General features: G+C 42.6%; 1 protein-coding gene across 2 annotated transcripts in view; it reads left to right on the plus strand.

Moving 5' to 3' along the window:
- The window catches only part of scn5lab (sodium channel, voltage gated, type V-like, alpha b), a 191,241-nt gene that overhangs the window by 139,579 nt on the left and 23,947 nt on the right, over positions 1-27,715 (plus strand). For both annotated transcript variants that reach the window (XM_090199463.1, XM_090199462.1), the window contains 3 exons: positions 5,335-5,475; positions 5,725-6,060; positions 18,248-18,371. In XM_090199463.1, the coding sequence (XP_090055589.1) occupies positions 5,335-5,475; positions 5,725-6,060; positions 18,248-18,371 (601 nt within the window). The remainder of the gene's footprint in view (positions 1-5,334; positions 5,476-5,724; positions 6,061-18,247; positions 18,372-27,715) is intronic.

Consider the following 27,715-nt stretch of genomic DNA (forward strand, 5'->3'; position numbering starts at 1 on the left):
ATTGCACAAATCTGGCCTTTATGGAAGAGTGGCAAGAAGAAAGCCATTTCTTAAAGATATCCATAAAAAGTGTTGTTTAAAGTTTGCCACAAGCCACCTGGGAGACACACCAAACATGTGGAAGAAGGTGCTCTGGTCAGATGAAACCAAAATTGAACTTTTTGGCAACAATGCAAAACGTTATGTTTGGCGTAAAAGCAACACAGCTCATCACCCTGAACACACCATCCCCACTGTCAAACATGGTGGTGGCAGCATCATGGTTTGGGCCTGCTTTTCTTCAGCAGGGACAGGGAAGATGGTTAAAATTGATGGGAAGATGGATGGAGCCAAATACAGGACCATTCTGGAAGAAAACCTGATGGAGTCTGCAAAAGACCTGAGACTGGGACGGAGATTTGTCTTCCAACAAGACAATGATCCAAAACATAAAGCAAAATCTACAATGGAATGGTTCAAAAATAAACATATCCAGGTGTTAGAATGGCCAAGTCAAAGTCCAGACCTGAATCCAATCGAGAATCTGTGGAAAGAACTGAAAACTGCCGTTCACAAATGCTCTCCATCCAACCTCACTGAGCTCGAGCTGTTTTGCAAGGAGGAATGGGAAAAAAATTCAGTCTCTCGATGTGCAAAACTGATAGAGACATACCCCAAGCGACTTACAGCTGTAATTGCAGCAAAAGGTGGCGCTACAAAGTATTAACTTAAGGGGGCTGAATAATTTTGCACGCCCAATTTTTCAGTTTTTGATTTGTTAAAAAAGTTTGAAATATCCAATAAATGTCGTTCCACTTCATGATTGTGTCCCACTTGTTGTTGATTCTTCACAAAAAAATACAGTTTTATATCTTTATGTTTGAAGCCTGAAATGTGGCAAAAGGTCGCAAAGTTCAAGGGGGCCGAATACTTTCGCAAGGCACTGTATATGCCTTTTTTTGTATTTTTGTGTGTGTGTAAATCATGAAGCACCCATACAAGGCCCAGTACTGTGCATTCAGAAAGTATTCAGACCCATTGACATTTTCCACATTTTGTTACGTTACAGCCTTATTCTAAAATGGATTAAATATTTTTTTTTCTTGTCAATCTACACACAATACCCCATAATGACAAAGCAAAAACAGATTTTTTGAAATTTTAGCAAATCTATTAAAAATAAAAATGAAATATTACCTTTACATAAGTAATCAGACTCTTTACTCAGTACTTTATTGATGCACATTTGGCAGCAATTACAGGGTATGACGCTACAAACTTGGCACCCCTGTATTTGGGGAGTTTCTTCCATTCTTCTCAGCTGCACAGCTATTTTCAGATCTCTCCAGAGATGTTCGATCGGGTTCAAGTTCGGGCTCTGGCTGGGCCACTCAAGGGCATTCAGAGACTTGTCCCGAAGCCACTCCTGTGTTATCTTGCTATGTGTTTAGGGTTGTTGTCCTGTTGGAAGGTGAAACTTTTCCCCAGCCTGAGGTCCTGAGCGCTCTGGAGCAGGTTTTCATCAAGGATCTCTCTGTACTTTGCTCCATTCATCTTTCCCTTGATCCTGACTAGTCTCCCAGTCCCTGCCGCTGAAAAACATCCCCACAGCATGATGCTGCTACCACCTTTCTTCAGTAGGTATTCTAAGCACATACTTCCACACAAACAGTAGGTATTCTAAGCACATACTTCCACACAAACAGTAGGTATTCTAAGCACATACTTCCACACAAACAGTAGGTATTCTAAGCACATACTTCCACACAAACAGTAGGTATTCTAAGCACATACTTCCACACAAACAGTAGGTGAGTTTTATCCTTCTCCATAGTTCTCACCACTGTGTATCACTACCCAGCCGACTGTTCCATTCCCCCGAGATTAGGGAAACATTGAGAAGTACTCCCTATGCAATCATAGGTTCCTCAGAGGCCTAGCCAGGTCGGTCCTAACAGAGTTTAACTGTTCTCGTTCTTTTTCTTCGGCACACACATACAAGTTCAAATCCTAAGCTACGCCTTGCTCAGACAGTCTGTGTTTTTCCACTATACAGATACATTATTTAACCTAATTCTGACTAAAACTACACACATCATCAGATAATAATTTTATGATTATAATCAATTTCATACAATTAGAACGTTTCAGAGTGGAATTACTTTATAATTATCTTTCAACATATACATTGTTTTATCATTCTCCCATCTCCACAGAGGAACTCTAGAACTCAGTCAGAGTGACCATCGGGTTCTTGGTCACCTCCCTGACCAAGGCACTTGTCCCCCAACTGCTCAGTTTGGCCGGGCGGCCAGCTCTAGGAAGAGTCTTGGTGGTTCCAATCTTCTTCCATTTAAGAATGATGGAGGCCACTGTGTTCTTGGGGGACTTCAATGCTGCAGACATTTTTGGTACCCTTCCCCAAATCTGTGCCTCGACACAATCCTGTCTCGGAGCTCTACTGACAATTCCTTTGACCTCATGGCTTGGTTTTTACTCTGACATGCACTGTCAACTATGGGACCTTATATAGACAGGTGTGGGCCTTTCCAAATAATGTCCAATCAATTGAATTTACCACTGGTGGAATCCAACGAAGTTGTAGAAACATCTCAAGGAGGATGTGAGCTCAGGGTCTGAATAGTTATGTAAAGGAGGTATTTCTGGTTTTTATTTGGTAATAAATTTGCCAAAACTTTAAAAACCTGGTTTCACTTCGTCATTATGGGGTATTGTGTGTAGATGGATGGGGAAAAATAAATAATTTAATCAATTTTAGAATAAGGCTGTAACATAACAAAATGTGGAAAAAGTCAAGGGGTCTGAACACTTTCCGAATGCACTGTATGTTATGTAGCTCTCATGACATTATGATTGGAGATACAGGAATAATAGCATACAGTCCAGTACTGTAGAATCCAGCCAACCTACTGCATCTACAGTATAACATCACATGTAATTAGACAGTTAGAGGAAGCCAGATTAACCATTTGATCTCGACTCAGTCATCTACCGTCATCTCGCCGTGGACACACCTCCCAGTCAATTTGGCTAAGAGCACCACACTTAGAATTATTAAAGAGCCAACAAGAGGGCCCTTACATGATTAACATAATTACAGCATAATTAAGTTAAAGAAAACACTGGGATGGAGGAAGTCTAATGAGAGATCTAAAGAAAAGGATTTTTCACCAAGACTGTGTATGTGTGTGTGTGTGTGTGTGTGTGTGTGTGTGTGCGTGTGTGTGTGTGTGTGCGTGCGTGCGTGTGCGGATATGTATAACTATACTTGTGGGGACCAGGAGTCCCCACAAAGGGGAAAAAATGTGACCAACTGTGGACGTTTTGTTGGTCCCCACAAGGTCAAATGCTTTTTAGAGGGGGGTTAAGGTTTAGGGTTAAGGTTAGAATTAGTGTTAGGGTTAGAATTAGGTTTAGGGTTAGGAGCTAGGGTTAGTTTTAAGGTTAGGAGCTAGGGTTAGGTTAGGTTTTTGGGTTAAGGTTATGGTAAGGTTTAGGGTAAGGGTAAGGGTTAGGGTTAGGGGTTAAGGAAAATAGGACTTTGAATGGGATTGAATCATCTCACCAGTGTCATGCCCGCTAACAGGCAACTCATGGTTGACGCAAGAGTCAGCATCGACCCTAAACAGTCTATGTTATACTATTGAGTTATTTGTGCTGTTTTGGGATGATACATGAGGTGTTGAGATGTGTCTCCTGTAGGCTGTCTTGAAATGGGGGAGTGTCGTGTGTAGATTTGTTGTGTTCGTAATTTTTTAAGGTCAACCTTAGCCTGCAAACTTAAAAGGGAACGTTCTAAAATGTTCAACATCAAATTGATCATCTCCAGCACCACTGCAACGTCAACATATGTGAAAACAGCAGGTTTTATTGTTTCAAAATAACAATAGAAGGAGCCACTGATGACATCATGTGATTTTAAACAGCTATGGCAAGCAGGCAAAGGTTAGTAAGTAAAGCCCAGTCCCAAAAATCTGCCTACACCCTCAGACACCTCTTCTTGATCTCAAACAATTGAACGAAGATGGTTATTCACTTGGACCCTATGGTGTTTTGCTCTATCACTCTCTGAGATGGCAGCATGGCATGGTGGTGTGTTTGTAGGACAAGTGTAGTGGGGCAGAAAATAGAAAAGCCAGACACCTAATTACACCTGTCGCAGGCGGGCACCAAGTGTGGCTAGACCAGCACAGGGTGTCCACAGGGCTGTGTCGCCTCCAACTTCCATCCTCAAACACACACATGCACACACATACATGCACGCATGCACACATACACACATACACTTATGGTTTGTTCCCCTGGGTAATATGGGGACACGCTAGACACTCCCACATAACATGTTTTTTTTTCCCTTTGCCAAAAGTAGTGTGAAATCTCAGAACCATGGAACATTGTCAGTGTTGATTGACGCTGGCTGCAAAGATATACTACATGCAAGGTTACCAAGAAACAGATGAATGACATGACAATTCATTGATTTGGATTGATTTGATTGATGCGTTGGTACAACATCAATAAACCTTTGGAGAAACACAGAGAGAACCGTCTCAGGTAAACCCAAAACATGCATTTTTGGTCTAGGATGTTTCGTTATTATAGGCCCTATTAAATCAGAGTGTTTCATTTATGAAGCTCGTGTTAGGATGTGGGAAAAAATCTAAATTTGACTACAAAATTATGTTTGCAATCATTACACGATGGTAATGAAATTCCATCATGAAACTGCATGCACGGTTGACATTTACTAAACTGAGGAAAAGTGGCCCTGTGTCTAAGGGGCTATGGTTGCCATGTGCAAATTCAGGCAGGCAGGCAGGCACGCAAGCATGGAGGCACGCGGACAGATGCACCCCCCCCCCACACCCCACACACACACACACTAAACAAACACACTAAACACACACAGCCCTACAGCCCAGAGGAGCAGGTCCTCTTGTTTAACATGGACATGGAGAGCTTCTGTTCCCGTTGGAGGCTGACATTTAAAACCAGGCCCAAATCACACCTGCTGTTTACATTCCTAGTGTTACACATCAGGGCCCTTCTCCGTCCACACTCTGCCGCTTACAGGGACCAGACCTGCCGGCTAGCTTTTTATAGCTATTTGATCTAGCAGTCTGGTTTGCTGTAAGATGTTGTTTGTCACTAACTTTTTAATCAATGTGAAAGTAATAACATCTTAATTGTCCAATAAAGCTTTATTAAAACTCCTCTCCTTCTCTCCCACTCCCAGTTGCTGAACCTCAGCTTGTCCAACAAGGCTTTATTAAAACTCCTTCCACTCTCTCCTCCCAGGCTTTATTAACACACCTCTCCATCTCCTCCTCCCAGGTGCTCAACCTTTTCCTAGCCTTGCTGCTTAGCTCATTCAGCTCGGACAACCTCTCGGCGCCCGACGACGATGGCGAGATGAACAACCTACAGATTGCCATTGGTCGCATCAAAAGCGGCATGGGCTGGCTCCGAAGCCAGGTTGGGCACTTGATTTTAAACAGCTATTCATTGTTTAATTACATTTTCATTCTCTACTTTTTTTAAAACTATTTAGCATAGACAATTACATAGATTCAAAATAAGATACAGCATGAAATGTAGTATGGGCTAGGAGTAAAAATGAAACAACCAATATCAACCAAACAAACAAATGAATCACAAAACCCCCAAAAATAACATGCAAAAAAAAAGTTCATCTTCTAAACGCAGTTCATTACTTTGTTGCAGATCTGCGACTTCTTCAATGGCAACTTCAAGCGGCGGCAGCAGAAGAGCAAAGAAGCCGAGGCCATGCTGAAGCTCAAGAGGCTGAGCCACAGTGCTCCGCTTGGCGAGGTGGGCAACGGGACAGTGGTGGCGGTGGCGGGAGGGATTGGACGCCACGGGGAGAAGATTATGGTCCCGGAGGTGGACGACAGCTACATGACCAACCCCAACCTGACCATCAGCGTGCCCATCGCTCCTGGCGAGTCGGACGTGGAGTTCCCCGAGGACGAGGATGAGGAGGAAGAGGGGGAGAGCGAGAGCTCAGAGGAGGAGGAGGAGGAGGAGGAGAGCAAGCAGGTAGGATGGGAGTTTGGGTTGGTGGAAGTGAAGGGTACCGATATGGAAGTCTATGTCGATATCAGTCACATTTTTGTGATACAAGCCAATAATGGGCCACTGTACCATATCAAATATTGTTATCTCCAAACATGAAATCAAATCAAATCAAATTGTATTAGTCACATACGCGTGTTTAGCAGATGATATTGCAGGTGTATTGAAATGCTTGTGTTTCTAGCTCCAATAGTGCAGTAATATCTAACATGTAATATCTAACAATTCCACAACAATAGACACAATACACACAAATCTAAAGTAACGGAATGGAATTAAAAATATTTGGGCGAGCAATGTCAGAGCGGCAAAGACTAAGATACAGTAGAATAGGATATAATACAGTATATACATATGAGATGAGTAATGCAAAACATGTAAACATTATTAAAGTGACTAATGTTCCATTATTAAAGTGGCCAGTGATTTCAAGACTATATATATAGGGCAGCAGCCTCTAATGTGCTAATGATGGCTATTTAACAGTCTGATGGCCTTGAGATAGAAGATGTTTTCCAGTTTCTCGGTCCCAGCTTTGATGCACCTGTACTGACCACGCCTTCTGGATGAAAGTGGGGTGAACAGGCAGTGGCTCGTGTGGTTGTTGTCCTTGATGATCTTTTTGGCCTTCCTGTGACATGGGTGCTGTCGGTGCCCTGGAGGGCAGGTAGTTTGCCCCCAGTGATGCGTTGGGCAGACCGCACCACTCTCTGGAGAGCCCTGCGGTTGTGGGCGGTGCAGTTGCCGTACCAGGTGGTGAAACAGCCCGACAGAATGCTTTGAATTGTGCATCTGTATAAGTTTGTGAGGGTTTTAGGTGTCAAGACAATTTTTGCCTTCTTCACCACAGTCTATGTAGGTGGACCATTTCAGTTTGTCAGTGATGTGTATGCCGAGGAACATGAAGCTTTCCACCTTCTTCACTGCGGTCCCGTCGATGTGGATAGGGGGGTGCTCCCTCTGCTGTTTCTTGAAGTCCACGATCAGCTCCTTTGTTTTGTTGATGTTGGACGAGAGGTTACTTTCCTGACACCACACTCCCAGGGCCCTCACCTCCTCCCTGTAGGCTGTCTCGTCATTGTTGGTAATCAGGCCTACTACTGTTGTGTCGTCTGCAAACTTGATGATTGAGTTGGAGGCGTGCATGGCCAAACAGTCATGGGTGAACAGGGAGTTCAGGAGGGGGCTGAGCACGCATCCTTGTGGGGCCCCAGTGTTGAGGATCAGTGAAGTGGTGTTGTTTCCTACCTTCACCACCTGGGGGTGGCCAGTCAGGAAGTACAGGACCCAGTTGCACAGGGCGGGGTTCAGGCCCAGGGTCTCGAGCTTAATGATGAGCTTGGAGGGTACTATGGTGTTGAATGCTGAGCTGATAGTCATTTAGTTCAGTTACTTTTGCTTTTTGGGTACAGGAACAATAGTGGACATTTTGAAGCATGTGGGGAGAGCAGACTGGGATAGGGAAAGATTGAATATGTCCGTAAACACTCCAGCCAACTGGTCTGCGCATGCTTTCAAGGACGCGGCTAGGGATACCGTCTGGGCCGGCAGCCTTGCGAGGGTTAACACGCTTAAATGTCTTACTCACGTCGGCCACGGAGAAGGAGAGCCCACAGTCCTTGGTAGCGGCCCGCGTCGGTGGCAACGTGTTATCCTCAAAGCGGGCGAAGAAGGTGTTTTGCTTGTTCGGAAGCAAGACGTCGGTGTCTGCGACAGAGGGAATAACTACACTGTTTGTATTCTGCCATATTCCCAGTCACCTTGCCTTGATTAAATGCGATGGTTTGTGCTTTCAGTTTTGCGCGAATGCTGCCATCTAGCCACGGTTTCTGGTTAGGGTAGGTTTTAATAGTTACAGTGGGTACAACATCTCCTATACAATTCCTGGTAAACTCAGTCACCGGATCAGTGTATTCGTCAATGTTATTTTCGGAGGCTACCCGAAACATATCCCAGTCCGTGTAATCAAAACAATCTTGAAGCGTGGATTACGATTGGTCAGACTAGCGTTGAATAGTCCTTAGCACGGGTACCTCGTGTTTGAGTTTCTGCCTATAGGAAGGGAGTAGGAAAATGGAGTCGTTACATCATAGAGGCTAATATTTTCTACTTTAATTAGTGATTGACTTCAGACGGCAGACTGCTGCTAGGTACGGAAATATGACAGAGTTGGTCTTGTCTCACTGTAGGCATTGCCATGTGTGCTTGTCTCCCTCATGTTAGAACTGTAATGTTTATTGTGTCTACTAAATGTGGGTCAGATGTATGTATGAGTTCTTCTAGTCTTCTGGTCCACCCTCTCTTTTCTCTCCTCTCTCTCTCCCCCGTCATCTTTTTCTCTCTTTCTCTCTCTCTCTTTCTCTCTCTGGCCTGAGAGGTTGCTTAGTCGTCCAATAACTGACTGTTGAGCAGACAGGAAAGAGAGCCCTTATCTCCCTCTCTCTTTTTCTCTCACCCTCTACTCTCCACGCTCCACCCTCCTCTCTCTCTCATTCCATCCCTCTCCCTCCATCTGAAGTGAGCCGCTCCAAGCCCACGCACAAAGGCTATTTTCATGCCCTGTTTTGTTTTCTCACTTCCTCCAGAGCAATTTGGCCCTGAGCGGACACTTCCCAAAATGGATGCCCTGTCCAATTTTACACCTTGTAAAGATTTATACTAGTATTTCTGTAGTTGTGTACTTCTTATATTTGGTAACAATGGCCCAGTATATTGCCGCCCAATATTGCCGCCCAATCAGGAATATGAAATAAGATCCTTGAGGGAAAGTGCATTTTGTTGCCTGCATTTGTCTTTCACCTGTCTCTTTGCCTGCATCCATTAAAATGGGTTGAATTGAACTGAGCTAGATTGTGGCCCATTACCTTGTTGTCTGGGGGTTAGGGTTAGTTTCAAAGATTAATTTATGTTGATAAGGAGACGTGAAATGAGTCAGGCTTCTTGAATAAATATAAAACTTTGTTAAAGTTGAAAAGGTTGGGAGCTGGGAGAAGGAGAGCGGGCTTGGCACACCACTAGCGTATACTACTTGGTTTGCAAACGTTTATGGATCATGTATGGAACAGGTTGTTAATATATATACACTATCGTTCAAACGTTTGTGGTCACTTAGAAATGTCCTCGTTTTTGAAAGAAAAGCAATTTTTTTGTCCAATAAAATAACATTAAATTGATCAGAAATACAGTGTAGACATTGTTAATGTTGTAAATAACTATTGTAGCTGGAAACGGCTGATCTTTAATGGAATGTCTACATAGGCGTACAGAGGCCCATTATCAGCAACCATCACTCCTGTGTTCCAATGGCACGTTGTGTTAGCTAATCCAAGTGAATCATTTTAAAAGTCTATTTGATCATTGGAAAACCATTTTGCAATTATGATAACTGTTGTGCTGATTTAAAGAAGCAATACAACTGGCCTTCTTTAGACTAGTTGAGTATCTGGAGCATCAGCATTTGTGAGTTCAGGCTCAAATTGTCCAGAAACAATTGGCACAGTCAACTTAGTGTATGTGAACTTCTGACCCACTGGAATTGTGAAACACTGAATGATAAGTGAAATGATCTGTCTGTAAAGAATTGTTGGAAAAATGACTTGTGTCATGCACAAAGTAGATGTCCTTACCGACTTGCCAAAACTATAGTTTGTTAACAAGACATTTGTGGAGTGGTTGAAAAACTAGTTTTAATGAGAGAGAGAGAGAGAGAGAGAGAGAGAGAGGGAGATATGTTTACATCTGTTTTCTCTTCCGTTCTCTCTGCCTCCATTTGTCTCTCTCGCTCTCCCTCCATCCCTCTAAACAGAGCTGACTTATCTGTGTCAGTTTGTCTCTTTGCACACCTGTGCTCCAATTAGTTTTAAGAGAGCGGTCACGTCTTGCCCACCCGCTTTAATCTTACTATGCACCTGTCCTCTCACCGTCCCTTGTTCTCTCTTTCTCTCTTTTATCCCTTCACTCACTCCATCTCTGTACACCTGCCTGTCTACCCACTCACTCTGTTTTATCTTTATCCCTACACCCCCTGACTCCTCCCCCCCTCTCTATCTTTCTCTCTCTCTCTCTCTCTCTCTCTCTCTCTCTCTTTCTCTTTTTTTCTCTCTCTCTCTCTCTCTCTCTCTCTCTCTCTCTCTCTCTCTCGCTCTTGCTCTTGCTCTTGCTCTCTTTTAAGAGAACCTGTTATATACATGTTACCCATGGAGGCTGTATCAGGTTTGCTGTAGCTCACTGTGTAGATAATCAGGAAGTACACGCAGGGTTCCCTAGCCAGTCTCCCGTACAGAGCAGTCATCTGCATCTATCCAGCTAACCGTGGCCTCAGATGCATACCTGTCGCTATCCTTTATTACGGAAAGGGCAGCGAGAGAACATTGCCCTGAAACATTAGTTAGCACCTAGCACGCAGTTATCGTGTGTGACCACAGATTATCCATTATATTGGCCAGATACTCAAGTGGCCACTCTGACAATGCTAGCAGTGCTAGCTGTGCCACTGGAGATTCTGGGTTCGAGTCCAGGCTCTGTTGCAGCCAGGCGCACAATTGGCCCAGCGTTGTCTGGGTTAGGGGAGTGTTTGGCCGGCAGGGATGTCCTTGTACCATCTCGCACTAGTGACTCCTGTAGCGGGCCAGGCGCAGTGCACGCTGACACGCTGTGTTTTGGAGGACGCACGGCCTTCCCCTCTCCCGAGTCCGTATGGGAGTTGCAGCGATGAGACAAGACTGTAACTACCAATTGGATACCATAAATTTGGGGAGAAAACAGGGTAAAAAATAAATAATAATACAAATAAAAAATGAGAAAATGGAAGGCAGTTAGCCTGAACTAGTCTCTTTAGCTAATAACCCCCCTGTCCTCCATATAATGTGCCAAAGAGACTGGCCTTTCTGCCATCTTCAAACATGAACATTCTATCATAAATGAGCTTGAGGAGAACAGAGGATTTGATCCTGATTCGATCACCCTCATTGCTATCATCCAATTGGAACTCGCTTTTTTCTCTCCACAGAACACTGTTGGTATCCTCTTGCTAAACAACCTTTTTTTTGTCTGTCCAGATGAAACTTTCCATCTGGGGTGGCAGGTAGCCTAGTAGTTAGAACATTGGGCCAGTAACCAAAATGTTGTTAGTTCAAATCCCTGAAACCTGTCGTTTTGCCCCTGAACAAGGCAGTTAACCCACTGTTCCTTCGGCCGTCATTGTAAACAAGAATTTGTTCTTAACTGACTTGCCTAGTTAGATAAAGAATCAAATAAAATTGCTAGCTCAGATATACATTCTCAAAGTAAATACATACTTCAATTCCAACCACAAAATGTCTTAGTTTTGATTTCAAGCCTCAAAATGTAAAAACATGTTTTATTGTCACATACGCTGGATAGGCGGAGTGAATGTAGTAGTTTCACAGGGTCAGCCAAAGTAGCACAGATCCCCTGGAGCAAGGGTTGTGTCCAACGCTCTAACCGTTAGGCTACCGTACCTGTCACCACAGGCTACATGCCGCCACTTGTCTAGCTAAGAGTTCATGTTTGTTTTTGACTTTCTTATGAATTCAAATTCTATTTTCGAGTCTGCACATGTTGTCATGGAAAATATTAATGTTATTTCCAACAACCAATAAGGAACTCTTACCCTAAATCCAGTGCATATTTAACGTTGAGATTGCCGAAATGCCAGTCTCTTTGGCAATGACCAGGATCGAGTGGCAAGGAATGGAATGTTAGTTAAAGAGACTGGTACTCAGACTGGGGGGGTTCAATTCATTTTGCCCGGGCACCCATGTAGAAGTGTTTTGCACCGGCTTAATGTAGACAGTCGGGAAGAGGGCACAACAAAGCCTATTCCCCCTCAGGAAACTAAAAAGATTTGGCATGGATCCTGAGATCCTCAAAAGGTTCTACAGCTGCAACATCGAGAGCATCCTGACTGGGTGCATCACTGCCTGGTACGGCAATTGCTCGGCCTCGGACCGCAAGGCACTTACAGAGGGTAGTGTGTACGGTCCAGTACGTCACTGGGGCTAAGCTGCCTGCCATCCAGGACCTCTACACCAGGCAGAGTCAGGGGAAGGCCCAAAAAATTGTCAAAGACCCCAGCCACCCCAGTCATAGATTGTTCTCTCTACTATCGCATGGCAAGTGGTACCGGAGTGCCAAGTTTAGGACAAAAAGGCTTCTCAACAGTTTTTACCCCCAAGCCATAAGACTCCTGAACAGGTAATTAAATGGCTACCTGGACTATTTGCATTATGTGCCCCCCCCCCCCCCCCCGACCGCTCTTTTTACGCTGCTGCTATTCTCATAGTCACTTTAACTATACATTCATGTACATGCTACCTCAGTTGGGCCGACCAACCAGTGCTCCCGCACATTGGCTAACCGGGCTATCTGCATTGTGTCCCGCCACCCACCACCCGCCAACCCCTCTTTTACGCTACTGCCACTCTCTGTTCATCATATATGCATAGTCACTTTAACCATATCTAAATGTACATACTACCTCAATCAGCCCGACTAACCGGTGTCTGTATGTAGCCTCGCTACTTTTATAGCCTCGCTTAGCCTGTCTTTTTAATGTTGTTTTTATTTCTTTCCCTACCTATTGTTCACCTAATACCTTTTTTGCACTAGTAACAACTTAAGTATTACAAAAATTATATTTGATCAAATAAGCCACATGTTACAAATAAGCCATTCAATGTTTTCTTAAACAAATTCAACTCTCTCATTGACCTCCATACAAACACACAACAATAACAAAACGCCACTTGCTGGAGAAGACAGATTTTGGGCCCAGTTATCCCTCTCACTTCACCTCATCCTCTCTGGTTTGACTCACAAATGTCAGTTCCTGTATTTACTATAGCTTCCGCCGTGTCATTTTATAAATGCCAGATCTCTATGTCAAGATGCATCATTCACCCAAGTTTTGTCAAAATCAGGCTAGTTCTGTCTGAGATATTGCGTGTGACTAACATACAAACAAATGGACAGACGAACGGACGGAGACCGATCCACAGTTCCCTTCTCGATTTCATGGTGGAGGACAATTAATAGTTACAATAGGTTAGCAGCAGGCAAACAGCGACTCCGCTCTTGTTTTTACTATGAAGAGACTATGCAGCCGAGGCAGACACGGGCTCGTCCCTTTCACAACACCTCAACGTCAAAGTATGGCTGGGAGGGTGTGATAGAAAAAAGCAGCGCCCTGCGTTAGCTCGCACCCGGGACAAATCTCCCATATGAGCTGTAATGCCACAGCCAGCTGAAAGACTGGGGACATTTAGATGGGATTGTTTCACCTCTGACGCCCACCTTACCTCTGCTTCAGTCAACGGTCTGTCTGTCTGATTCATCACTACAGGGGCCAAGGCCCGGACCACTATTTACACTTCGGAGGGAAGGGTGTGTGTGAATGTGTGTGTGTTTGTGGAGCCTGGAACCCTAGCTGCTGTTGACCATTCCTCACACCATTGTGCCATTGAGCCCTTGTACATCATAAGCATAGCTTTCTAACTGTAAAGTCAACTCCTTCGCTAATGACTTGATATTGTTTTAGCGGGAGGCTTATGTTGATTATCCCACTAACAGGGTTATTGTGCAAGGCTAATCTTGCTCAGATGAGCGTGGAGCTTAACATAGAGAGACCATGCTCATGTTACAGAGCTACACATCCTGCCAGTGTGTTTATAGTTTCCTTCTCCTAGAGGGTTTACCTCAGCATACAACATGTGATTGTTATGATACAGAAACTAATTTGAAAGACAATTTGAAAATGGTCCTTTCCTTACAGGTAAATTATGGGATTTGCATGTTACTGGAAATTCACAGTTGAGTCATTCAGAACTTTCTGAAAGTAATATTATAGCATGAAGCTACTGTACTGTATGTATTGCGATGCTTGCATTCTAAGTGTCTTACTAGTATGAATAAGAACATCTCGGGCAGCAAAGTGACGTTGTGGGATTTGGAGAAGAGCAGGAATTGATCGGTGGGAGACACCAGGCAGCTGGTGGGAAGGCTCAGAGGCTCGGCTTCTCCAGGGACCAACGGTTGTGTAACGGCACACAGCTGTGTCCGAGCGCCGCACAGCGCAACCACGACAACGCTGCCACGGCAACAACTGGGTACATCTCAGATCCCAGAGGCTCTGAGACTGATGAGGAAATGGGATACATGATTTATCATTTATTGACGGAAAACATGCTTGAAATTGTTTTGGCATGGATTTTTCTCGTAGCATATCAATGGCTCTAATGTAATGTCTAAATAAGGGTGAAAGCCAAGCTTCTTAGAGAAATGGGTATGCAGGCTTTTCCTCCAACCCTGCTGTAACACACCTGATTCAGCTTATCAGCTAATCAAGATCCTGCTAAACAGCTAATTAAAACCAGAATCAGGTATAGCCACTTTTCAGACATCTCCTTATTGTTTATGTTCTATAAAACATACACGTCCGTTTTCGACTCACCAGGTCAAGGATGGTGACACTCGGGCAGTGACACATTACTTTTAGAGTTTCTCATCAAGCTTATTGTGTTGGTCTTTGCAACCCCTTGAATACCTAAATCCCTTAATGTCTGCCACTACACCAATAACTCCTGATCCTTAACCTAGGGTGACCACCTTTAAAATACATAAACGAGGGACAACAGGATGATTTTGCGGGACATTCGCAGGACATTCGCAGCAAAATATAACATTGTTGTCCTCAAATATCACAAAAAACCCCTGCAAAATCCTGGAGGGACTAGTTATATACTTTCAAGGGAGTCCTTCTTCGTAGAGTTTGAGACGTGTGTGTGTGTGTGTGCGTGTGTGTGTGTGTGCGTGTGTGCGTGTGTGCGTGTGTGCGTGTGTGCGTGTGTGCGTGTGTGTGCGTGTGTGTGCGCAACACTGCTTAGTGCACAATTCTCTCTCCAGAGGGGCTATTTATAGGTATGTTATGTGGGGGACAATGCACCTGGTATTTGTGATAGTTTCAAGTTTCAAATTTTATTTGTCACATGCACAAATATACTGAAATGCTTCACTTGCAAGTATTCAATATTAAAATAGTATGACAAAAACAACATAAAAATAAGACATAAGAGAGAGAACTAGAATATCATAAGAATGTAAGCTGTATACAGGGTCAGTGCAGGTAGCAAATGTACAATGTGCAGGGATGTACATGTAGGCAGGGATTTGGAGAAAGTGACTGGTAGCACGATAAACAATAATAACGGTAATGATAATGATAATAATAATAATAATAATAATAATGACAATAATAATAATGATAATGCTAATAATAAAAATGATATTAATTATAATAATGACAATAATAATGATAATAATAAAAGTGATAAGATAATAATAATAATGACAATAATAATAATGCTAATAATGACAATGCTAATAATACAAATGATAATGTCAATAATAATGATAATAATAAAACATGATAATAAGGATAATGATAATGATTAAAAAATATATAAAACAAATTATAATACAAATGATGATAATAATACTTATTCTAATAATAATAGTGATAGTAAACAGTATGTCAGAACTATAAGGGTTCGGTGGGTATGTGAGTGGTGTGTGTGTGTATGTAGGTGTATTTGTCTATTGGGACCATGGGCGTAGTGTACAACCCGTGTTATTGGTTCAGGTATACCAGACATACCAACTCCCCTGTCACCCCCTAAGCTGAGCACGATGGGCCTGTAAAACACAAAGGCTCATGGGATGCCCGCTCGACAGGCGGAGCAGTAATGTACATCTGATGATGTGTTGTTACAAGCCGGACATGGGTATGGTATAACCAGTAAAACTCAACAGATGACATGAGATGACATAAAAGGTTTATCTGTGTATCTAGAAGGAAGAGCAAAAGAAAGCTTCATAATCATGAAGTTGACCAGGACAATGACTGTATTGGTTTTAGGTTGATGTCGTTGTTCTCGTCGGGCATTTGTGGGTTTATTGACAGTGGTAATAGAATACTGATCCTCTAAAGCCAAGAGAATGTAAAAGTGAAATTGGAGTAAAGGTTGTTTGTTGAAGGGCCCACTTGCTGTATTGTCTGCAGAGAATGGCTGTATGACTGTATTGGTGATGAACAGTTGAGAGGATCTACTGTACTGTTAAGTAATCCCTCTCTCTCTGAGCTGTGCTCTCCAATGATAGCATTCTTGAGGTTGGAGGGAATGCATAGAGAATTCCAAAATTCCAAATTACTTTAGAGAATAGATTAATAAAGGTACGGATTGACCTTCACTTTAGCCCACTTTACAAGTATGAAAACATCCGTCATACTTCTGTTTTGGGGTGCACCAACCCTTTAAATGCCACATGGCCATGGACATGAAGGATATGCATTAAATAATGATTTAACGTTGAGGGTTCATTATGCCCAAAGCTGACTTTTGTCACCCTGGAACTTCCTCTACCCACACTTTACTCTGTGTTTATGCCTGACTGTTTTCTTGACTCTGGTGTTGTCACCTCACCTGCAGCACAGACACTACAGTTACCCTGGAAACAGTCCACAGTGTCCCAGTGCAAATATTTAGTTCAAAAGTGGATGCAGCATTTTTCCATGTCCAAGGTAACAAAAGTATATCATAGAAAATATATAGATATACACTGACTATACAAAACATTAGGGGAGTTGGTGTCGGGACTGTGCCCCTGAGGGGGTTGGGTGGTGAGAGGGGAGTCGGTGTCGGGACTGTGCCCCTGAGGGGGCTGGGTGGTGAGAGGGGAGTCGGTGTCGGGACTGTGCCCCTGAGGGGGCTGGGTGGTGAGAGGGGAGTTGGTGTCGGGCCTGTGCCCCTGAGGGGGCTGGGTGGTGAGAGGGGAGTCGGTGTCGGGACTGTGCCCCTGAGGGGGCTGGGTGGTGAGAGGGGAGTCGGTGTTGGGACAGTGACCCTGAGGGGGCTGGGTGTTGAGAGGGGAGTCGGTGTCGGGACAGTGACCCTGAGGGGGCTGGGTGGTGAGAGGGGAGTCGGTGTCAGGACTGTGCCCCTGAGGGGGCTGGGTGGTGAGAGGGGAGTTGGTGTCGGGACAGTGACCCTGAGGTGGCTGGGTGGTGAGAGGGGAGTTGGTGTCGGGACAGTGACCCTGAGGGGTGGTGTGTGTGTGTGTGTGTGTGTGTGTGTGTGTGTGTGTGTGTGTGTGTGTGTGTGTGTGTGTGTGTGTGTGTGTGTGTGTGTGTGTGTGTGTGTGTGTGTGTGTGTGTGTGTGTCTGTGTGTGTGTGTGTGTGTGTGTGTGTGTGTGTGTGTGTGTGTCTGTGTGTGTGTTTGTGTGTGTGCGTGTGTGCGTGTGCTTGCGTGCGTGCGTGTGTGGGTGTGCATACGGACACGCACATATGGAGCTCATAGCAATATGAGCCCCACCATGACAGGACCCGAAGTGTGATCACGTGTTAGCCTGCAGGGCGTCAACAACAGGAAGGAAGAGCTAGAGCCAGAAACCAGACAGAATATCCTGGGTAGGATATTCTGTCACATCATTCTGATTACATACACCCGACACTTATTACATAACAGACACACAATGTCAAATGGATGGCATATTATTAAGCATGGTTACTGAAGTGTGTCTTCAAGTAGCTTGGCAATGTATTTCCTTAGTGCTTACTGTAAAAGGTGAATACTGTAACCTTTAGCTTTACACAGTATACAGTATGTGTGGAGAAACAAATATCACACTGAATACCCATCTAAAGAGTTTCAGGAGCTTGCCTGTATTCTGTATAAATATCCAGCCGACTACAGCTCTTCTGTCTATCATGCTATAATATCAGTCCAGATCGCTGATAGCTTGATTTGATTTTGCCAGATTAGATTGAAACTAACGCTGCAGATTATAGCTTTCCAAGCAAAAGATTAAGATGTGCTGTAAGTTACAATATGGTAAATGCCACAAAGGTAATACCAGGTTAGGTTCTATATGAGACTTTGTGCCCAGGCTTTATATGCACCAGAACAGAAGTAGTTATTACTGGGAGAATTATAACCTTCTGAATGTTTCTCATAAATGGAGAAAAAGATCCCCTTCTCTTGTCAATAAATCACCAATATAGCAGTACACCAGTCATCAATCACCTGATAATAACTATTTTCATCTAGCATGGCTCTGATTGGTTGTTATCCTCAGGTGAAGGATGACATCAGCCTATCCGAGGGCAGCACAGTGGATCTGAGGAAGCCAGGGGAGGAAGAGGATGAGTATTCAGAGATGGCTGAAGAGACCATGGATCCTGACAACTGCTTCCCTGATGGTAAGTTTATTTGACTTTATTGTTACATTACTGTCAGGTGAGTCCCATTGAGATTGTGTTGCTAAGCGGTGGGTTTAGATCCCACTTCTGACGCCAAATGTCGGTAAGGAGACAGGACACCATCATGTTTGCTTCAGAACATCTTTACTCAAATAAAACGGAATGTGTTGTACTGTATTACATCATGCTTCAAAGAAATTCACTGTATTTTTAAGGGAGTGGCACCAAGAGGTAGCAGCATGAAAAAGCATACAGCTTACAATTTACATGCACTAGTAATGTATTACTAGTGATACATGTGACCAAGAAAATACAAGTATAAGCAAGCACATTTAAGGAATATTATTTCATGTAATGTTTGGAGAGAAAAAAAACTAGATGGGCAACTAGACCTGACAATCTGTTTATTTTGTATGTGGAAATCAAAACAGAGACAGAAACATGTCAAACAGGTTGAATTAATATGTTTCTATCAAATTTCAAATGTGTATAATAATGTGCCTTGATGGTGGGGATAACGTTGCAATCCAGCCTAAACATTTGTATATTTTTAACAGCTTACATTAGTAGAGGGTTTGACTCACTCTCACTGCAAGCCTGAATCTAAACATTTACACTGGGCTACCCCAAACAGTTGGCTTTCGGCTTCAAGTGGAGGCCATTTGATATAAAACATTAAACAATTAAGTGACATTTGAACGGGTAATGGCGCATTAAATTTAATGTCCTGTGTCAGCAGAGATTTGAAAAGGCGTCTCAGACACTAAATGGACTCTGGTTAATTTGATGATGACTGACTACCTGAATTAAATTTGGTCGCAACTAATCAACTCCCTCAGACGGTCTGAGGTAACTTAGACCAATCACGTGATGTCTCCGAGACAATCATGGTAAATGACTGAGTGTACACTGAAACAGTCAGCAGTAGCTGAGTGTACATTGAAAGGGTCAGCGTTGTTGGGGGTTGTTCTAAAAAAGCTTTTGACCTGTTCATGTTAGAGCGTGAAGATCATTACTGAAGGTCTTGTGAACGTTGACACATATTTTGAACCAAGATTTGATTAGGGGATCACGCTCTTTAATGATGCATCCATTTTTACACACCTATTGACTAGTTGTGGTGGGAAGTCATTTAGTTCTTAGTGTTTTTAGGTTTGTGTTTAAAGGTGTTTCCTGAATGCCGACACTGATAGGTTTTTACTGAATACAGTCTGACTTGTATGGGGTATCATATTACTATATGTACATGTTCATTTGACTACACAGGGAGCACAGTATCCATAGAAACAACCATTGCACCATAACTCCTTTAATAATGTGGACTACAATAGAGGCTGAAACCTTCTATCCCTTTCAGTGTAATACCTCATAACGCTAGTAAACACAGGGGAGTGGGTTGTGGGTAGTCTTACACAGGGGCTTTATATAAGGTGACTTAATAATATACAAAATGCAAGCCGTATCACATTTCAGGAGAAGACCCAGATGCAGACAGGGTCGAAGTAACAAAAGTTTATTACTAGAACAGGGGACAGGCAAAATGACAGGTCAAGGGCAGGCAGAGGTCAGTAATCCAGATCAGAGTCCAAAAAGTACAGAATGGCAGGCAGTCTCAGAGTCAGGGCAGGCAGTGTTCAATAATCCAGGGTGGTGTGACAAGGTACAGAACGGCAGTCAGGGTCAGGGCGGGCAGAATGGTCAAAACTGGGAATACTAGAAAACAGGAACTAGAAACAGACAGGAGCAGAGGGGAAAACGCTGGTATGCTTGACGAACAAAACAAACTGGCAACAGACAGAGAACACAGGTATAAATACACTGGGGATAATAGGGAAGATAGGTAACACCTCTAGGGGGGTGGAGACAAGCACAAAGATAGGTGAAACAGATCAGGGTGTGACAAGCCTAATGGTTTGAGTACATCACCATGGAAATCCATTTGTGTTCCTTGGACGCAACCAGGACTCTGATCTAGGGCTGTGGCGGTCATGAAATTTCGTCAGCCGATGATTGTCAAGCAAATAACTGTCGGTCTCACGGTAATTGACTGTTAATTAACATAAACACATCTAGCATCTCCTGGCTTCCACACAATAAATCCATTACTTATTTTAGACAGGTCTAAAGAAGGATGATATGAAGAAAATGTAGTCTATTTCAGAAGAACAGAATAGCATACTCTGAGTTGTCCTTATGTTAGGTCCTGATGTGGCTATGCCAAATGGCTGTGGGCTATACTAGTTCAATTAGCAGACAAGATTTGCTTATAAGATTGGCTTATTTTATATTATTTTATAGTATGAAGAAAACAATTGAACTAAACTGAATAAATAAAATAAAATATAAAGATTTTCTCCAAATGATTTGAGGGAGAGCGCACTGTGTTGAGTGGTTAACAAGGAAATAGGTACTCCTATATGCTTAATTTAGAGTTATTAATATAACTTTAGTTGTTCTACAAACGTTGGGCTATATGTTTAGATTTTTCATACATTGTAAGGCTGCAAAATGAAACTCTAATGATTATTTTTTTAAGTTGCTTGAAAGGCATGAGCTCAACTTAGTTTTTTTGCACAGGCTGTACACACTCCAATAGTCTCTCATTCACAATTTGACAAGCACTTGATAATGCCTTGAATTTCACAGCGGCATCCCCTTTGTGGCCGTAATACACCCTAAACAAATCCATGCTTTTGCGGCTGGAGTGCTGCATTGTGTCCTTCTCCCTGAGCGTGCTGCGCAATCCGAAGTGTCTCTCACTCACACAGCTCTACATCACGTGATCGGGTCTTTCTCACAGGCTACAAGTTAAGACAGACACATCGGGGATGCAACTGCCCCGCTCCGAGTTGCTTATTGAAGATATTGGATGAACTGTCCACATTTACTTTTCGTCAGCCAACAAGATGAGTAGGTCTAACGACCAGAAAAAGTGCTAGCCTATGTCAATCTACTATCCCCCATAGTACAAAAGTTGACCTATTCTATTCTGTGTGATAAATAAATATCCCAAACAGATCCCAAATTAATACAACCAATAGCATCAAAAAAATGTTTTTATGCTATGTGGCTGATGCAACAGATCAGAACGTTTAGCTTAGAATGTTATTATGCATGTAATGCTTTTGTTATAAAGGTGCATTTGTATGGTAAAAAATATCTTCCCCAAGTCACAAAAAAAGGCTGTTTCTTATGCTGGGCATCATTCACAAGTGATAATGTATAAGTGATAGGCTAATATTGTCACCCATTAGACTATTCTTGATTTCATTTTGTCTTTACATACACTAAAGAATATATGTGTGACATGTTTTATGATTTAGAATGGACCAATATCATGCAGCTGTATCGAAACAGGGGCAGCGTAAAAAATACATGTCATCTATTCACTTAATAAAATGAAAAAGAAACCCTGTGGTATATTTTCATGCCAGCCAGGTAGTCTATACTCCTGTTGTAAATATAAGCAATGTGCTTAATATTAGGAAAGTTGAGAAATAAATATAGTAGGCCTAGCCTATAGAAAGCTCATGGGATCCTCCTCTTTTTATTAACGGCCATCACTCAGTTTTCTTCCGCATTTGCATAGCCAATAGAAATGTTGCGCAACATGAGTTCTCATGAAGTGTTTGATTAGATTCTTGAATACATTTGCATTGATGTCAGAGTGGTTAGAGTTACAATAGAGTGCTGAGTACCAGGCAGTTAGCAAGGTTGGTAGGCTACCAATGAACAGCAGCATCAGAGCTTGGAGAAGCCTAATTACCGTGACTAAACGGTCATGTGGAATTTGACTGCCTTCATGACTTGTGACCCCCGGTGCAGCGGTAATATGGTCACCACAACAGCCCTACTCTGATCCCGCCATTACCGCAGGCTCTTAGTGACACAATGATGTATTACTCCCTGGAAGGCCCAAAAGGGGAGTTATAAGCCGGGTGGTTCCAGCCATGAATGCTGATTGGCTGACAGCCATGGTATATCAGACATTATAAACTGGGTGGTTTGAGCCCTGAATACTGATGTGCTGACAGCGTGATATATCAGACTGTATACCACGCGTATGACAAAACATGTATATTTAATGCTCTAATTACTTTGGTAACCAGTTTATAATAGCAATAAAGCACCTCAGGGGTTTGTGGTATATGGCCAATATACCACGGCTAAGGGCCTTATAGCTTAAGTATACAACAGGTATGACAAAACATGTATTTTCACTCCTATAATTACGTTGGTAACCAGTCTATAATAGCTATAAGGCACTGGAGGGTTTTGTTGTATATGGCCAATATAGACCCGCATGGGCTGTATCCAGGCACTCCACATTGCGTCGTGCCTAAGAACAGCCCTTTGCAGTGGTATATTGGCCATATACAACACCCTCTCTGGCCTTATTGCTTAAATATAGTATAGTTATGCCCAATAAAGGCATGTAGTAGTATGCTATTCCATTTCCACACCACTGTTACGGTCTCCATGGCAATACTAAGAACACTACATGTTTCTGTGCGTCCCCAAAATTGAAAAACTATCCTGGGATGGAGCAGGAGTACTGTCACTGGAGCATAGTTGAAGAGGCCACATTTACCAAGGCCACATTTCACACATTTCTGGGTTGCGTAAGAAGGACAAAATGGCGGCGCTCCACCATAATACACAAAATATATCAAATTAGATAAATCATGGAGCTATGTGGGTCGTTCCATGAAAAGAGTGCCTTGTACAGTACGTCCCTTTGGTATTTTAATATGAAAAGCCTGTTATAATAAATGAAGTACACTTTAATATAGACCACATGGAGAATTCATTAAATGAAGAAAGACTTTACGAAAGTGCAAAACTTCTGCATTTTGACATGTCCCTCCATGCACTCTCTGTCACTTAACCCAAAAATGTCTGTAAGTTTTCACTATCATTATCATTATCAGGTCATTATATTATCACTATCATATAAGATCATCAGCAGACTCCATCACCATCATCTACCATACTCTGACCAGCTCTCTCCGCTCAAGCCATGAACTGACCTTCTCTATCTTTGTGGGACGCAGCTTTCAAAGACTTGGCCTCTATTGGTTGACCTGTCACGATATATTTCTTGATTGTTTTTTGCTCTTGAAGTGCTTTGAAATTCTAAAAAAAAGTGACTTAGAAATGTAATGCATTATTATTATCATTGTAAAGCCCTAGTTATTTTGTTGCTTAGACAAAGTCATTTCTGAAGATTATTGTTTACTTAGTGACATTATCGTCAATCCTGTTATTAACAGGGTAACTTAATTTGGCACTTAATAGGCAATTACTATGGTATTTTTTTTATGTGACCTCTTGAAAGGGGAAAAATAGGTTTTTATAAAGTTGAACATATGCTCTTTATGACAGAATGAAAAAGTAAGGTGAAATCCCCCCCAAAAATGTTACAACATACAATTCTCAAAAGGCACCGAATTGGTGGAACATCCCGTGTATTGGGACAATACATCAGCCTAACAATTCCTCTATCTACACTCTTGGAAAAAAGGGTTCCAAAATGGTTCTGTGGCTGTCCCCATAAGATAAACATTTTTGGTTCCAGGTAGAACTCAGTTAAACAGCCAAAAAGGTGATAGTTGTTGTTACTGGATCCAAATAGTGTGGGATTTAACCTTCGTACTTGACCCTGTTGTGTATTCAACTAAATAAGTTGGCTAAAGCGGAAAGAGTGACACCTAGGCTACATGTGATTTAGGTGAAAATTATGCAATGTCACCCACGGCAATACAGTATATTCCAATGCATCCTCTTTCATTTTGATGGAATACTGTATGTAGACTAATTCGCAAACCTTTAATGCTTTTTTTCTGTTTAAAGACAGTCCAGCTCTGTTGAGTGTAAACTATCAAGTTGACAGCATAAAGGAGGCCATTTTATAAACTCAACAGCTTGGGCTGTTACCTCTCTGTTGAAAGAAGCATGGAGTTCCTTAGGTTAAGGTTCAGCAGGGTTTCAGAGCTAGAGGAGGCAGCACTAGCACTGTAGTTTGGCTGGGGCAGCTACAGTGCCTTCAGTAAGAATTCATACCCCCCCCCCCCCCCCAGCCTGAATTAAAAATAGATAATTAAGTAAAAGTTATTTCTCACCTATCTACACACAATAACACAAAGAAAAACTGAAAACATGTTTTTAGAGATATTTTTGCAAATGCATTGAAAATAAAATACAGAAATATACTACATGACCAAAAGTATGTGGATACCTGCTTGTCGAACATCTCAGTCCAAAATCATGGGCATTATTATGGAGTTGGTCCCCCCTTTGCTGCTATAACAGCCTCCACTCTTCTGGGGAAGGCTTTCCGCTAGATGTTGGAACATTGTTGCAGGGACTTGCTTCCATTCAGTCACAAGAGCATTAGTGAGGTCGGGTGTTGAGCGATGATGGGCGATTAGGCCTGGCTCGCAGTTGGTGTTCCAATTCATCCCAAAAGTGTTTGATGGGGTTGATGTCAGGGCTCTGTGCAGGCCAGTCATGTTCTTCCACATCAATCTGGACAAACCATTTCTGTATGACATTGCTTTGTGCACGAGGGCATTGTCATGCTGAAACAGGAAAGGGCCTTCCCCAAACTGTTGCCACAAAGTTGGAAGCACAGAATTGTCTAGAATGTCATTGTATGCTGTAGCGTTAAAAAAAACACAGCCTTAGACCATTCCTCCACAAAACTTTACAGTCGGCACTATGCATTGGGGCATGTAGCATTGTCCTGGCATCTGCCAAACCCTGATTCGTCTGTTGGACTGCCAGATTGTGAAGCGTGATTCATCACATCCAGAGAATGTTTCCACTGCTCCAGAGTCCAATGGCGCCAAGCTTTACACCACTCCAGCCAACGCTTGGCATTGCCCATGGTGGTCTTAGGCTTGTGTGCAGCTGCTCGGCCATGGAAACCCATTTCATGAAGCTCCCGATGAACAGTTATTGTGCTGACGTTGCTTCCAGAGGCAGTTTGAACTCGGTAGTGAGTGTTGCAACCGAGGACAGATGATTTTTACAAGCCACATACGAATTTAACAAGCTACGTTGAAATAGCCAAATCCACTCATTTGAAGGGGTGTCCACATACCTTGTATATATAGTGTGTCTCACTCACACCCCTGAGTCAATACTTTGTAAAAGCACCTTTGGCAGCGATTACAGCTGTGAGTCTTTCTGGGTAATTCTCTAAGAGCTTTCCACACCTGGATTGTGCAACATTTGCCAATTCTTATTTTCAAAATTCTTCAAGCTCTGTCAGATTGGTTGTTGATCATTGCTAGACAACCATTTTCGGGTCTTACCATAGATTTTCAAGTAGATTTAAAACTGTAACTCTGCCACTCAGGAACATTCACTGTCTTCTTGGTAAGCAACTCCAGTGTAGATTTGGCCTTGTGTTTTAGGTTATTGTCCTGCTGAAAGGTAAATTCATCTCCCAGTGTCTGGTGGAAAGCAGACTGAACCAGGTTTTTGCCTGTGTTTAGCTCCATTCCATTTATTTGTTATCCTAAAAAACTCCCCAGTCTTTAACAATTGCAAGTATACTCATAACATGATGCAGCCACTACTATGCTTGAAAATATGGAATGGTACTCAGTAATGTGTTGTATTGGATTTGCCCCAAACAAAGTTCATTTGCTTGCAAATATGATGCATGTTTTGGAATATTTTTTATTTTGTACAGGCTTCCTTCTTTTCACTCTGTCAATTAGGTTAGTATTGTGGAGTAACTGTAATGTTGTTGATCCATCCTCCTATCACAGTCAACTCTGTAACTGTTTTAATGTCACCATTGGCATCATGGTGAAATCCTCAACTGTTTTCCTTCTTTCCGGCAACTGAGTTAGGAAGGACGCCTGTATCTTTGTAGTGACTGGATGTGTTGATACACCATCCAACGTGTAATTAATAACTTCACCATGCTCAAATGGATATTCAATGTCTGTTTTTTTTTTTACCTATCTACCTATAGGTGCTCTTCTTTGCGAGTCACTGGAAAACTTCCCTTGTCTTTGTGGTTGAATCTGTGTTTATAATTCACTGCTCGACAGATAATTGTATGTGTGGGGTACAGAGATGAGGTAGTCATTCAAAAAATCATGTTAAACACTATTATTGCACACAGAGTGAGTACATGCCAACTTATTATGTGACGTGTTAAGCAAAGGGGTTGAATACTTATTGACTGAAGACTTTTCAGCTTTAAAATTTGTATTAATTGGGAATATTTCAAAAATATATAACTCCACTTTGACATTATGGGGTATTGTGTGGAGGCCAGTGACAAAACATCTCAATGGGGGAAAAGTCAAGGGGAATACTTTCTGAAAGCACTGTACATGAGGACCCATGTCTACGTTTAAGGCGTTCACTTGAGGCAAGCTCATGTCACATTGGTTGTGTCAAGCTTCGTCTCTCTTGCTCAGTGCCATGACTAATGGCTTCTCATGCAAAATGACCGCCAACCTAACAAACCAAAACTCTCTGGACTTGCCTAATGATAGTTTGAGGGACTAAATCAGGGAGGGGCCCTTCATACACTCAGAGAAAAGGTAGCAGCATTTCAGCCTTTAATCCGAAGTCTTACTGTATATCGACAGGCCGATAAGTGTAAATGTATAGTCAATGGGGCCTCTTGATTTCTTCTTGACGGCCGTTATTTGCTTGGCAGATGTCGGCGCCAGGGGCTTCCAAGAAAGACCGTGAGAGCGTCGTTACAAATTGAGTTGCAAGTGGTCCGTTACCATAATCCTGTCATTATTAAGCTTACAGGCAATAAATTAATTTGGACGGGAGGGCTCAGATGACTGTAATGGAGGAGTCCGGGTCGACTCGGAGGACATTATGGGTCGTCGTCTCAAGTGCGATTTCATAGCAGCCAGCCTGAGCCATTGTTCTGGCTGGAAAGCTTTTAAAGAGTAATTGATACCAGGAATGTGTCGCTCCAAAACCACTGTAACGAACTTCAACTTATTTTTTGTCTGATGATGAGTAGGAAGGATCGGACCAAAATGCAGCGTTGTAAGTGTCCATGATAATTTATTATATCAGAACACGAGAAAATACAAAATAACAACGTGAAGGAAAGAAATTAAAATCTAAACAGTTCTGTATGGTGAAAACACAGACACAGGTGGGAACAGGCTACCTAAGTATGGTTCTCAATCAGAGACAACGATAGACAGCTGCCTCTGATTGGGAACCATACCAGGCCAAACACAGAAATACAAACCATAGAACAAAAACATAGAATGCCCACCCCAACTCACGCCCTGACCAAACCAAAAATAGAAACATAAAAAAGGAACTAAGGTCAGGACGTGACA

This window comes from Oncorhynchus mykiss, chromosome 15 (assembly GCF_057628025.1).
Source record: "Oncorhynchus mykiss isolate SJ-2025 chromosome 15, ASM5762802v1, whole genome shotgun sequence".
Lineage (NCBI taxonomy): Eukaryota > Metazoa > Chordata > Actinopteri > Salmoniformes > Salmonidae > Oncorhynchus > Oncorhynchus mykiss.